Source organism: Vespula pensylvanica, chromosome 13 (genome assembly GCF_014466175.1).
Source record: "Vespula pensylvanica isolate Volc-1 chromosome 13, ASM1446617v1, whole genome shotgun sequence".
NCBI lineage: Eukaryota > Metazoa > Arthropoda > Insecta > Hymenoptera > Vespidae > Vespula > Vespula pensylvanica.
The window spans coordinates 3018898-3032585 of NC_057697.1; the positions used below are offsets into that span (position 1 = coordinate 3018898).

The 13688-nt window shown below is 38.5% G+C and overlaps 1 protein-coding gene across 2 annotated transcripts in view; it reads left to right on the top strand.

Annotated features, from left to right (window-relative positions):
* Positions 1-12335, top strand: part of LOC122633992 (sodium-dependent proline transporter-like) — a 14274-nt gene extending 1939 nt beyond the window's left edge. Inside the window, exons 2-9 of one of the 2 annotated variants that reach the window (XM_043822522.1) lie at positions 836-1114; positions 1205-1409; positions 1722-1915; positions 2996-3176; positions 4123-4360; positions 5564-5902; positions 9268-9420; positions 11915-12335. In XM_043822522.1, coding sequence (XP_043678457.1) covers positions 862-1114; positions 1205-1409; positions 1722-1915; positions 2996-3176; positions 4123-4360; positions 5564-5902; positions 9268-9420; positions 11915-12034 — 1683 coding nt within the window. In that variant the 5' untranslated portion in view covers positions 836-861 and the 3' untranslated portion in view covers positions 12035-12335. The remainder of the gene's footprint in view (positions 1-835; positions 1115-1204; positions 1410-1721; positions 1916-2995; positions 3177-4122; positions 4361-5563; positions 5903-9267; positions 9421-11914) is intronic. The other variant, XM_043822521.1, reaches the window with a different exon arrangement.
* Positions 12336-13688: the final 1353 nt, after the last annotated feature.

Below are 13688 nucleotides of genomic sequence, written 5' to 3' on the forward strand. Positions count from 1 at the left end.
AGAGAGAGAGAGAGAGAGAGATAGAGAGAGAGGATGAGATTTTATCGAGCTTCCTGTTGCTCGATCAGCAGAGTAGCTACTACGTAGGTACATTCGGTGAAGCGTCACAGTACACACCTAACGCATTATGTTATCTGGTATGCGTTGAAAATTGAGCCGTTTGTGTCTCGCACACGTGCTTCGGATTGTCGCTTTAAAATATATATATGTAGGTATCTATGTATATATAGTTGGCAATGTTTATATATATATATATATTCTACTACTATACGTTGCTACGCGTAAGCTCTCTTTTATGAATTATTCAAAAATACAACCAGCTGGAAGAGAATTTCCAATATTTCATGAATCCGTATAGGATTACGAAATACCGATAGTTATCTCGTTCTCTTCGCATCATTAGAGTACATTCTAGGAGTCCGAGTCTCTATCTATCTCATCGAATTCTTTTTCTCCCCATTTTCTTCTCCCTTCGGTAGTTTCTCTCTGTCTCTCTCTCTTCCTCTTTTTTCTCTCTTCTCCCTCTTTCTTATTTGGGATAAATCACCGAAACTAGAGGAAATGTAAAGACGTCTGGGTAAGAAAGCAGTGACGTAGAAAAGTACGTGTATCGCATTACATTCTTCGCGAAGTATCTTCATTGAGTACTACAATAGTTAAATGAAAAAATATATATTTATAAACTAATACAGTTCACGTAGATTTACGTACGTATATTTAGAACAAATTTCAAGAGATTGCATCGCTAATGAAACATTCGTTTCCTTTTTATTTTCCTTCTTCTCCCTTTTTTTCCCTAACCCTTTCCTCTTCTTTTTTTTTTCTTCTTTTTTAGGTGCCTTCCTCGTACCGTTCGTTCTAATGTTGATCACAATGGGTTTACCAATATTCTTTCTGGAGCTTGCCATAGGACAATACTCCGGTCTCGGTCCTAACGAGGCATTTGCGCGTATGGCGCCAGCTTTTCAAGGCCTCGGTTACTGCACTTTAGTCGTTATTGGATTTGTTATAGTCTACTACATGGTTATCGTAGCTTGGTCCCTCTTCTACATCTTTGCATCGTTCTCTCCAAATCTTGCTTGGGCTCATTGTGATAACTACTTTAATACCGACAGTAAGTATATCAGAAAGTGTATACTTCCTTGAGATAAGAAAGTTCGAGAGAAAAGTCTAAGTTTAGTTTTAAAGTCGATTCACTTTATAGACTGTTACAGTGGCATTCAAAATCTCGAGTGTCAAAATCAGAATAACATGACGATATTTTACAACAGAACTTGCATGGCTATTGACGAAGTTTGTCAAAAGTTCGACTATAAATTTGGAAATATCACTCATTGTATAAAAGATGATAACGTCATTGCTCATCGTCATCTTTACAAAAGAGTACTATCGTCTGAAGAATATTTCAGGTAGGCTTATCTTTATTTTATACATACATACACACACACACACACACATATATATATATATATATATTAAAAAAAAAAAAGATAGAAAAACGTACAAAAAAAATTTTCACTCGTTATTGATTACTTCGCACTGTTTCGTATTATTATTTTGGAAAGTATATTTGCGAACGAGTTAGCATTGTGACTACTTAGTGTAGATCGGACGGTAGGGTAATAAACTATGCGCAGGTAATATGTGAGAAATCAAGAAAATCGTTAAGAATCGAAGAAACCGTCTAATCCTGAACGGACATGATCGTTGATCGCGTCTAGCGACTACGTTCTTGGTATACGAGGAGCCAAGTGGGAAAACTTTGGTGGAATAAGATGGGAATTACTTGGGTGTCTCACGCTCGCCTGGGCAATCTGCTATTTCTGTCTGATACGAGGTGTCCAATCCATCGGGAAAATCGTCTACTTCACCGCACTCTTTCCTTATTTTGTTCTATTGGCATTATTGATACGAGGTAACTCGAAAAATGTCTTTTGAATATTGTTTTTGCTGTCTCTTTCTCTCTCTCTCTCTCTCTCTCTCTCTGTCTCTTTGTTTCTTTTTTTTTTTCTTTTCTTAGCTTTTTTTCTCTTGTCGATTTAAATATTACTCTATCAATAATTATCGATCACACGAATAAATGAATTTTTATGAATGTTGCTCGTCTCTTATATATAAGATCACTTCGTTTGTCTTAAGTTCTTCTTATTAAACGAGTCATTGCTCGGGTTTCTTAAAACAACGATGACGATTTATCACGAGAGAAGAGAAGAACTCTAGGATACGGACGACGACGATCCTGCAATTAATTTGCCCTCCACTTGACTGTGAAATACGCCGGCACGTATTTTTGCCACCCGGATATATGTATGTTCATATATATATATATATATATATATATATATATATATACATAAAAGTAGAGTATGTGTAGTGATAGTAAAGTGGTAGAAGAAAATCGTTAGATGTGTTTTTTCGCGAGTATTTATGATGCCGACCGATATAAATCTATGTAGAATCTATCGTCAAATTTTCTTCTCTTCTCGATGATGAATACCTGTTTAATATATATATATATATATATTTTTCTTTTTATTATATTTCGATATAATCATCGATATAAAAAATTTATCGTTCTAGTGAAAGAGACAGAGATAGAGAAAACTTTTGGAGTTATGAATTTTTCAAAACCATACCCGTATCTTCGAGATACATTTCGTGAAACGCTGGGGACAATTCGATCGTCCGTTGGAAAAATATGCTGAAACGTTTCCCTCTTTTGTTCCCCATTCTAACGGAATCCGATCCGTTCATACGATTGCACGAGACCCGAATCGGACATAAGAAACAGGGTGGTCTTTCTATAGGAGTGAGTGAGTGAGTGAGTGAATGAAAGAGAGAGAGAGAGAGAGAGAGAGAGAGAGAGAGAGAGAGAGAGAGAGAGAGAGAGAGAGAGACAGAGACAGAGAGACAGAGAGAGAAAGAGAGATAGAGAGAGAGACAGAGAAGTAGAGAGACGATGGCGTTATCGATTCAAGGAGACACCTTCGCGCAGGTGTCACGCTGGAAGGAGCCGGTGAAGGCTCTCTCTGGTACATCACGCCCACCTGGTCGACACTGAAAGACGCCAACGTATGGGGAGATGCAGCATCGCAAATCTTCTATTCACTTGGCATCGGTTGCGGATCTCTGGTCACTCTTTCGAGCTATAACTCTTTCACCAACAACTGTCACAGGTGTGCAAGAAATATATCGCATTTTTTATTCATAGAAATTGTCCTTTGCGATTTGTTGAATTTGAAGCAAAATGAAAGGAGGTAGGTGTTTATATACGTATACATACATACATACATACATACATATGTACGTATGTATATATACATATATTTATTGCAGTTTTTTTTCTTCGTATATTCAATGGAGTCATAAATTTGATCGCTTGCACTAAGATAACAGAACGTAATCGGATTAATCAGGACGATTTGTAACATATCAGAAGATACATATGAGTTAGCCAATCATAGGAAACTGTATCATTCGCGTTTCTAGTTCTGATTTGTACTCGGGTTACAGATTGACAGAACGTTCGATAGCTCGCAATGATGCATAATCCCCCAGGTGTCAGGCTTAAACGTCCATTCGTATATAGGCAGGGATCGCGAGAAGGTTTAACGTTTCGATTTTACGACGACAAATATGTTTCTACGATCAAACGAACATTTGCGTGACGTTAGCTCGTCTATGGAAAGGCGGCAGGTAGTAATTTTGATAAAACGGTATTTGCGAGGAAACGATTCACTTGCCGAGTTTGTTTGGCACAGATCCTTAAGGATAATACGAACCTACCATTTCCCTTCTATATCCCTGCATTTACGTTTTCACCGTTTTAAGTGAAATTCTACGTTTTAACGTGTCATTATCGTTTCCAATATAATTACGTGATATTTTTTTTTACAGTATCATTACGTTGTCAGCTATCGATTTATCGATCTATCGATTTATACGAGAGTTACAATTAAAACAAAACAAAAAAAAAAAAAAAAAAAAAAAAAAAAGAGACAAAATTTCGAATTTTCAATCGTATTTATTCATCTTTTTATGTTCTGCGAAACTCTCTTTTTTGTTCCTTTTTTGTTGTAATTTTTTTTCCTTTTTTTCGAAATGATTTGACTCCTTTTTTAGAGACGCCATATTCGTCAGTATCACGAATCTCTTTACATCCATTTTTGCGGGCTTCGTGATCTTCTCCATATTGGGATTCTTAGCCAAACAGATGCAAATGCCAATAGAGGAGGTCGTCCAAAGCGGCACTGGATTGGCTTTTATCGCTTATCCGGAAGCAGTCGTGAGAATGCCTCTACCAAATCTCTGGGCGGTTCTATTTTTTGTCATGCTTTTTATCCTAGGTCTTGGTAGTCAAGTAAGTAATCACATTTTATTTTTATTATCGGAAAGAGGTGCTTGGGAGGTGGAGACAATTTTCTTTTTGATAATTACAACATCGTTTCCTTACTTTGTCTTTTGGATCAATTTCACTCAGACACACAAAAAGCTTGTCCTGAAAGAGAATTTCTAAGGATTTTAAAGGAAGCGTTTCCTTTTCTTTTTCTTTTTTTTTTCTCCCTTTTCGCTCGAGCTCTCTTTCAGAAAATATTATAAAATGTTTATAATTAGCTGTTTCTTCTTTTTTTCTTTCTTGTCTTTTTCTTTTTTTTCTCTCTCTCTCTCTTTCTCTCTCTGGAATCATTCCCCTTTCAGAAATTCTAAAGCTACTTACGCAAAAGTTACACTTTTAAACGATTACTCGAAAAGAGTATCGAAATAATAATATCGATTTTCTTTTTCTCGAAGAGGGAAAAAGAGGAAAAAAAGGAAGATAAGTAAAAGAAAAAAAAAAAAAAAAAAAAGAAAAAAAGAGGAGAAACCGGGTTATTACTTTAAGTATATTCACGATGGAGGAAGAGATTTTGACGAGCGATTCGCAGACGGCTAAGAAGGCACTATACGAGGTACGTTGAATAAACGAGAGGATGCTGCTTCGCGTATTTATCAAAAGAAGCTGCAAAAGTGAGAATGTAAGTACTTGCGAGTGGGCAGACGATAGTCGCACGAGCGTTACTTTTGCATCGTCTCGCTCGAGCCCTTCTCGCTCGTATATCATGGAAAGAGTTATGGTTTGCTGTCTGAGTGAAATCCACACCTCCCTTTTTAGCCGTCTCTCTCTTACTCTCTTTCATTTTCTCTTTCTCTCATTTTCTCATTTTCTCTCTCTCTCTCTCTCTCTCTCTCTCTCTCTTTTATCTTTTTTTCTCTGGTAGCATAGAAGGGTGAAACTGTGGAAGAGTGAGAGATCGAACGGGAGAAAGTCTTTGTCTTGAACATTTTCTGTCCTCCGAGCGTCTCGCGCCAAGAGAGGTAATTAAGGCAGACCGGGGCAAAAACTAAAAAGGGGAAGAAAGAGAGATAGATAGATCGAGCAAGAGAGAGAGAGAGAGAGAGAGAGAGGTAAACGGAAAGTAACTAGAGAGACAAGAATAAAGAAAGACAGAGAGAAAGAAAGAAAGAAGGACAGTAGACATCGAGGAGCAGGATAAACGAGCAGTCGTTACTTTTTACGATACAGTTCGCAGGCGTGCAAGCGATAAATGCGGCCATACTGGACGTACGTCCGGATTTACGAAAGTACGAAAGCTACGTCATATTGGGAATATGTTTCTTTTGCTGGTTCCTTGGTATACCAATGATTTTTGATGGTGGAATTTACCTGTTCACCTTGATGGATTGGAACACAGCTTCTTGGGCTATACTATTGATCGGTTTCGCCGAGGTCGTTCTAGCATCTTGGTGTTATGGATGTAACAAATTCCTACGTAACATTGGCGAAATGCAAATGAAGTTCGGTCGCTTTCTATACAGCTATTGGTGGCTCAGCTGGGTCGTCCTCGCGCCTATCACCTGCTTGGTAAGTGCATTACCTACTACACATCGCGTACATCTGTGCCCTTCTTCTAAGGAGATGGAGGTAAAGGAGGATGAGAATAAAGAGGAGGAGGAGGAGGAGGAAGACACCATTCGAACCAAGGAGAACTCGGTTAAACTCTTCGATTCTATTAACCATCTCGAGCCGAGAAAGCCGAGGGATATCTTTTCTTCTTCGCTTTCCACCCGATAACAGAGTCTCTTTGGGAAACGAGCGAGTGCGAGGAGAACGATAGGAAAGTGAAGGTTATGTACCTACGTACATTGCCTGCACTTGGAAAGGATCACCCTTTGTGTCGTAGTTTCTTTTTATTCTTTTCAAAATACTCTTTGGAAATGATTTTTTCTTTCGTTCCTTTTTTTCCGTTTCCCCTTCCTCCCCTTTTCTTCTTTTTTTCTTTCATTTCTCTTTTTTCCCCTCTCTCTCTCTCTTTTTCTTCTTCTTTTTCTTTTTCTCTATCCCCCACCCCTCATTCACAATATAGCTTACGTTATCGGGACTTGCGTGGTATATCTGTTTTTTAAGAGGGTCTAAGGTCTTGCCTCTTAGTCCACAGGGAATAAGTCGGAATTGTAAACGAAGGGAAAGCTTTACGTTCTCCCTTCGGTTATCGATCGATCAGGCCGTCCACCTTCTTCCTGATGCTCCTTTGATTGAAATTGTTCGCCTGTGAAACATCAAATCGAAAGTTATTACGTCTACTTCGCACTCGAACGGCTCGGTGTTCATGTATGTGTGTGATTCCTCTTTGTCTATATTCAAGGAAGTCGCCCGTTAAATAATCGTCTAAGCTTTCACCCTAGAACGCGATCATTATTGAGTTTTAGACAGGAGCACGGAAGTACTTTTGTCTAATGCATTCCCATCCGCGGAGAACTTTCTGCTTTCTCTCAGACTTACTTTCCATTGTAGACAATCCATTTTCAGAGGCACGTACTTATCTTTCTCTTCTTACTGACTACTGAATTATTCCGTTCAGTTTCTTTTTACACTCTTGGACGTGAGTCGAATTAATTAATGGATCATTCGATATCGGGGAAGGTTTGTAGAGAAAAAAGAAAAGAAAAGAAAAGAAAAAAAAAAAAAAAGAAAGAAAGGAAAATGTTTTTCGATGGGGCAGGTGGTGATTTATAGAGGAAAAAAAAAGGAAGAAAAAAGGTAGAAAAATGAAAAGAAAAAAAAAAAATAAAAAAATAAAAATGGCGCTGCACGGTCATAGAATATTTCCCTCGAAAGTATAATTATCGCGAAGCTGAGAACTTCTATCTACGTGTTATTCGAACGAAACGAGTATTCGTTCTGTTCTCATTCGTGTTAAACCAAACCGGGGACGCGGAGAAAGAGAAAGAACAACTTGTCGGTTTAATTTTCTACGACTTGCTCCTAGCGCTTGACTTTCTTTTATTTTCTTTCTTTCCATTGGTTGTGTTACGGTGTTTTCTCTATGTTCTATACATACATTTCAGTAGCTACTTGTATCCTTTACGGTTAGTTCGTTGTTGTCGACTTTTTTTATTCTTCAAATTACGCCGACAAGTAATCAAGGTGAATTAACAATTTCTATTGGAACAATCGGTGGTATGGATAGAGGTGAAAATTCGTAACGTGGCAAGTAATTTGTAGGAGAATCGGGTGACCAACAAAAAGTGGTAACCATCAAAAATGGGTAAACGGGCTAACCGCCTAATTGCTCGACCGCAGGAGCGAGCGATATGTGAACAAGAGTGTATTGGTGGTCACGAGTATCGAGAGAGAGAGGGAGAGAGAGAGAGAGAGAGAGAGAGAGAGAGAGAGAGAGAATACACGTACACGGACCAATACGTACGTATACGCGTTTTGTTCTACTACACCATTTTTCAAAGTTTCTTGTCGTCCTCGGCTTGGACACGCCTACGTAACTAATACTGCATACAATAGGTAGGTATTTTGCCAACAACCGGGTAACGTCCAAGTGGATCTCGTTGTAGGGTCTTCGTCATCCCTTATTTACCAAGAGTCCAGAAACAGAAGCCCCGTTTCGAAACAAATGATCGCATAGAGTAAGTTTTTCCTTGGTAAACCGACGACGACGACGACGACGACGACGACAACAACAACGACGACGACAACAACGACGACGATGACGACGACGACCAACGACCAACGACGGCGACGACCAACGGTGATGTCCAGTTACGTTCTCTTGGCCTCTCGGATTTAAAGCAGCCGTTAGATCGATAACTCTCCTGTCACACGCACGAGTCAAATTGATTGCGGCAAGAAGGGTTCTGGCCGTAAAGGGCGTGTGCTAGCTTCGAGATATCGTTTGCGAGAGGAAGGAAATGGCAGAAACGTCAAAAGGATTTCCTTCTCTTCTTCTTCCTTTCTTCATTCCTTTAACTTTCTCCCTTTCTCTCTCTCTCTCTCTCTCTCTCTCTCTCTCTCTCTTTTTCTCTCTTTTTCGTTCTCTTTATTTCAACCCTGATCTCGTTCTTTCACCCTCCCATCATCTCTTTTTCCCTTCCATGCTCTCGGCTACGAGTCGTGTAATCGAGCAGGATCGTGCTTCGAGTATTATTTCGCAATTCGTAAACCGTCGCCCATCGTCGCAATCACGGATTTCTACTAGACGAGAAATATACGTAAGGCCTTTACAACGATCGATGCGTATCGATTTCTCCAATCAGGCGTGAAACCTTCCCGTGCAGCCGCGCACGGATTGGAAGTTGATAAGCGAACTCTAGTCCGCTTCCCCTAGCTACATCAGATTAAATTTGCAGAGCATAGCCACAGAAGAGCGAACAGGCGATACCGATCGTCGATCCCCCTACTCCTATCTCTCCTCTCTCTCTCTCTCCCTCTATCTATCTCTACAAAATTCACCTAATCTCAGTATAAGCAGCGTTTGATCTTCGATGATGAACAGAGAGAAGAGTTTAGGTCGAAAACCAAAACCAAAAACAAAAAAAAAAAAAAATAAAAGGAAAAGAAAAAGCTCAAAGAAAAAAGGAAACAAGGTCGATCTAACGAAGTTTCTTTTTTATACGATTGTCTGTTCTTATCGAACGCCATAAAAAAATATTTGAAACGTAAATAATGCGTATTCTAAACGCGACATTGCTTGGTCTCTTTCATATTTTCTTTACCGACAAACGTGTATAGACACCCACACACGTGTACAGACACACGCACGCACGCAACTCGCTCGCTCGCTCGTTCGTTCGTTCGTTCGTTTCATTCCTCCATCCCTTCCTCCCTTCCTTCCGACCTTCTGTTACAGCACGATGCACCGTTTACGAGCGTTTACGCGCTTGTGTCTGTCTGCGGGATTTCGAGCACGAATAACACGTTCTGCTTTTCATCCACAGGGGGTCTTCGCGTATCAAATGTATACCTACGAGTCGGCGAGATATGGTGAGTACGTCTTTCCTGGTTGGGCGAACGCGATTGGAATACTGATCGGAGTATCTACCATTGCACCATTCCCGATCTTTCTCTCCGTACATCTTTGGAAGTTATTGGTAAGAGTTGTTTAGATTGTTAACCTACCTTTAGCAATTCACAGCACTTTCTCCTAAAGGATATTCTCCGTATATCATTATCGAGAATATCTATCCTTGCAAACTGATCGGATACTCGCTAAAAAAATGATAAGAATAGATAAAAAAAATATCTTTAGTTAAGCACGTAATTCTTAACTTTTAATAAACGAGCCACGAGTTTGTCTGACGCTTATCTTTCTAATATAGATATAACGCTAATTAGTTCAAACGATCATCAAGATAATTTCGAACGAACTCAACGCACGATCAAGAATATTGTTTTCCTTTTTCAGACACTTTTTTATTTAAACTCCTATCTTTCCAATTTTCTTTTCCCGATTAATTATCCAGTCTTCGAGGATAATTCGACAGAAATGAAAAGTCAGTCGCGTCGAAGCATTCGCATTCATCAGTAATTTCAACAATCGAGTTTTATCAATGTCACTGGCTATGCCTCAATCGGAGATAACCAGAACAATCTAAATCGTAACGAGTCAATCTACAACTTTCAGAATCAAATCATCAAGACTTCCGAGAGTGTCTTGATAAACATTACTAGCCATCCCTCCTTCGGAGATGGCTGACCCAATTAACGACACACAACGAAACGCGTATCTCGCTATAACTGTATCTCTTCATTTCAAAATATATTGTTATCGTTTCAATTCGCAAAATATTCTTCGTAGTGTAACTATATCACGAGCTTCACGGGATCCTACAAAGAAATCACGTTCTCCCATTAATTTTCGGTAACGCGGCGAACGATATTTTGTCGAGGACCTTCAACAGCTTCCGAGTTTTGTGTTATCGCCATTATTCATTCCAATCAGTAGGTCTATAACTCCTGACACATTATCATTATATATAAAGAACGTTTAAATCGACTTTTTATTTGTTTGTTTGTTTTATATTTTTGTTTTGTTTTTGCTCGCTTTATACTTGTTCTTTTCTTATTTCTACCGTTTGTTTTTTCTTTCTTTTTTCTCTCACTTTTTCTCACTTTCCTTCTTTCCTTCATATTTTTTCTCTCTCTCTCTCTCTCTCTTTTTTTTTCTTTTCGAATTAGTGCACGATATTTCCGACAACAACATCATTTTCACGATCGATCAATCGCGATGGATCTTTGCTAAGCACTCGGCAAACATTCGCCTTTGGCGAATCGCAAAACGTTTTAAAAGTTGCCTGTCTTCGCGATAAGATCTTCAAGAAAGCAGAAACGTCTTAATACAAGTTTTTCGACGATACGTAGCAGGTAATCGCAGTTTCGAAGGAAAAGTTTCGTCCGCGTTTCATCGCACCTATTTCTAGGAAAGTTCGAGCCCTTACTTCTCTCGACTACTTCCGTTTTGTGTTAACCGATAAATTTACCATTACTCTTATCTCCTTTCCTTCTGTTTCCGACTTTCTCTCTCTCTCTCTCTCTCTCTCTCTCTCTCGTGCTCTTTTTCTCTCTCGCTCCCTCTTTCAACGAGAACTTGAGGAAACTACTCGTGAGGTTCGCAGGGTTACAACTCGTGGAAGAACAAAGGACCTTAGGATTTTCTATACCAACCATTCAAGCTTGCTTCGATCATTTTCATAGATATTATAAGTTGTACCGCTCGCACATTATGAGAAAACTTTTCAATCTATACAAGTTGTTTGGATTGTTCCTTTCGTTTGACGCGATATACCTAGTTGTAATTACACCGTAAATACGTCCGATCGAGCAAGAACAAATAGAACACATTTATCGCATTCTATCGGTTAAATCGATTTACGGAAGCGTGACAATTTGATAGTCCGAATGAGAAAAACGTTTGTCTTTCTTGTTTGCATCGACGCCGCTGATATAGCCACGGTACGGAACGCTGATCATAAACGAATCAGAATCGAGCCAATTCTATCTGAAATTAACATCGAGCTTGATTTCATTGTCCATATTTTGATTCGCCGTTCATCGTACGAATTTCATCCTTGTTTAAATCGAAAGAATCGATAATCATTCTCTGACGTCAGTAAATTTTACTCGAAACTTTTTCAGCCGAGTTTGTTCGAGTTTCCGCCCTCGGTATAATTGTAGCCATAGAAATTGGTTAACACTCAACCTTATTTTACTTTCGAACGTTGAAAATCGACCAAAAAAAAAAAAAAAAAAAAAAGGGAAAGAAAGAACAAAAAGAAAAAAAAGAGTAGAAAAAAAAAAAACAGAAAAAATAACTTTAAATTAGATCGTTAATTAGTGTCATCCAAACAACCACGATGAATTCTCCTCTCTTATCATCGATCGTGTTTTAACATTTGTCTAGAGTACTCGGGAAAAAAAAAGAAAGAAAGAGGAAGAGAGAAAGAGAGAGAGAGAGAGAGAGAGAGTGAGAGAAAAGGTATAATTACGAGTTTCCCTCAAACATTTGCCCCCTTTACCATAGAAATAGTTATGTAAAGAGAAAGAGTGCCTTCTAACGAGTTATCTTAACCTTTTAATTATACGCAGAGGGACAGCGATTTATTCTGGCCGACTGAATCCTGGGGTCCAGCCATCAAAAGGGACAATTTGGATACCAATAGTATCGTAACAGAGGTCGTCAAATCTGGACAAATACATAACGGTTAATTGCACGAATGGATCAACTAATTTTACATTAAACGTTGTTATCTTGTAATTCTCAAATATTAGAATTAAGAGCGCGGAACAACGGTACAACGTTCGTTATTAAGATGAAGAAAATCTGCCTAGCAGAGCTCTCGGCATAGTAAATCTTATTTCATTACTTCTCGTTCTATGTTATATTCCGGTAGGGAACGTTCCCGGTGGTGTAATTAGCCCTACTAAAATAAGCCGTTATATTATATTACATATGCGATGATATATTGTATACATATACATACCTATATATATATCCATATATATAATATATTCATATATATATATATTTGTGTGGGTATATATATATGTGTGTGTATATATATATATATATACAATGTATATAAATATATACGAACGGCATCTCGTAGGAATAGATATTACGCTAACTATACTTAATTATACTGTTTCGTGCGTTGCGTCTTGTCAAGCTGCATGTGTCTCAGGACCGGTGGGAGGACGACAAGTATAATCTGCTGCAGCAGAACTTTAACTCGAACTTCTTGATCTGCCGAAATGGAAGTTATGCTTTGGCAAACCAGAACAGAACTATAGTTTCCTTTGTTTGTATTTTCTTTTTTTTTGTCTTTTTTTTTTTGTATATCGTTGTTTAGACGATTAACGTAATCTTGAAATAAACGAAAAGAGCTCGACGATGTCTCAAACTCCGAAAATAGATATTTACACTGTTACGATTACGTTGTAAATAATTTGTATCTTTTGTAATATCGTAAAAAAAATATAGATATGCATGATTATATTCATTAATTTTATATGTGTTCTCGCCGATCAAATAGAATAATAACAAAAAAGGAAAAAGAACAAAATGGAAGAAGGAAAGAGAGAAAAAAAAAAAGAGTCTCGATAAAAAAAATTCTATGACGCAATAGCAACAGCAGCAGCATTTTCTCCATCCCATTTGTAGAGTACGATTTCCGTTTGAAATTAGGTTTGAAAGCTGAAACATTAACGTTAACGAATAATCACGTTAAACGGTCAGATCTCAATAAATGTGGTGAAATATTAAGCGAGTGCACTAGAGAGTGCTGACAAGAGAAACGCTATATTTGTCATGCCGTATCGACCGTTTTAACGAGATGCAAAGGGTCGCGTGGTACTTTTATTACATTATATACTCGACCAATTCACCATGCAATTCCGTTCTATAGTCATCGTTGTCGTCGCCGTCGTCAACGTTGTAGTTGTTGTTATTGTTGTTGTTATTGTTACCATTGCATACTCGATGATAAACTTGTTATCGGATTGGTCGATTTTCGATTTGACGAAATTTAATAATAATCATCGATGATGAATTTGTATCTTTGTTATATTTTCAAATGAATGGAGAGACTGAAATCAATCGTTGTACTTGCTCGTTCTTTATTTCTCTCTCTCTCTCTCTCTTTCTCTCTTTCACCTTCATACTCGTCTCTTCGCTGTCGGTCACAGAAGAAGGAAAGCTGAGGTGAAGCGAAGTGGCAAGACGTTTCTTGCGGTTGACGCCTCGGGCCGCGAGGATGTTCGCCGTGATCATCGCTCAACAAAGCCGGAAAAGCCGAGAATGTCGCGCGGTTTGGTCTCGTGTTTTCCCCTAATTAATGTGGGGGAAGCCGTCGTTCTCCTA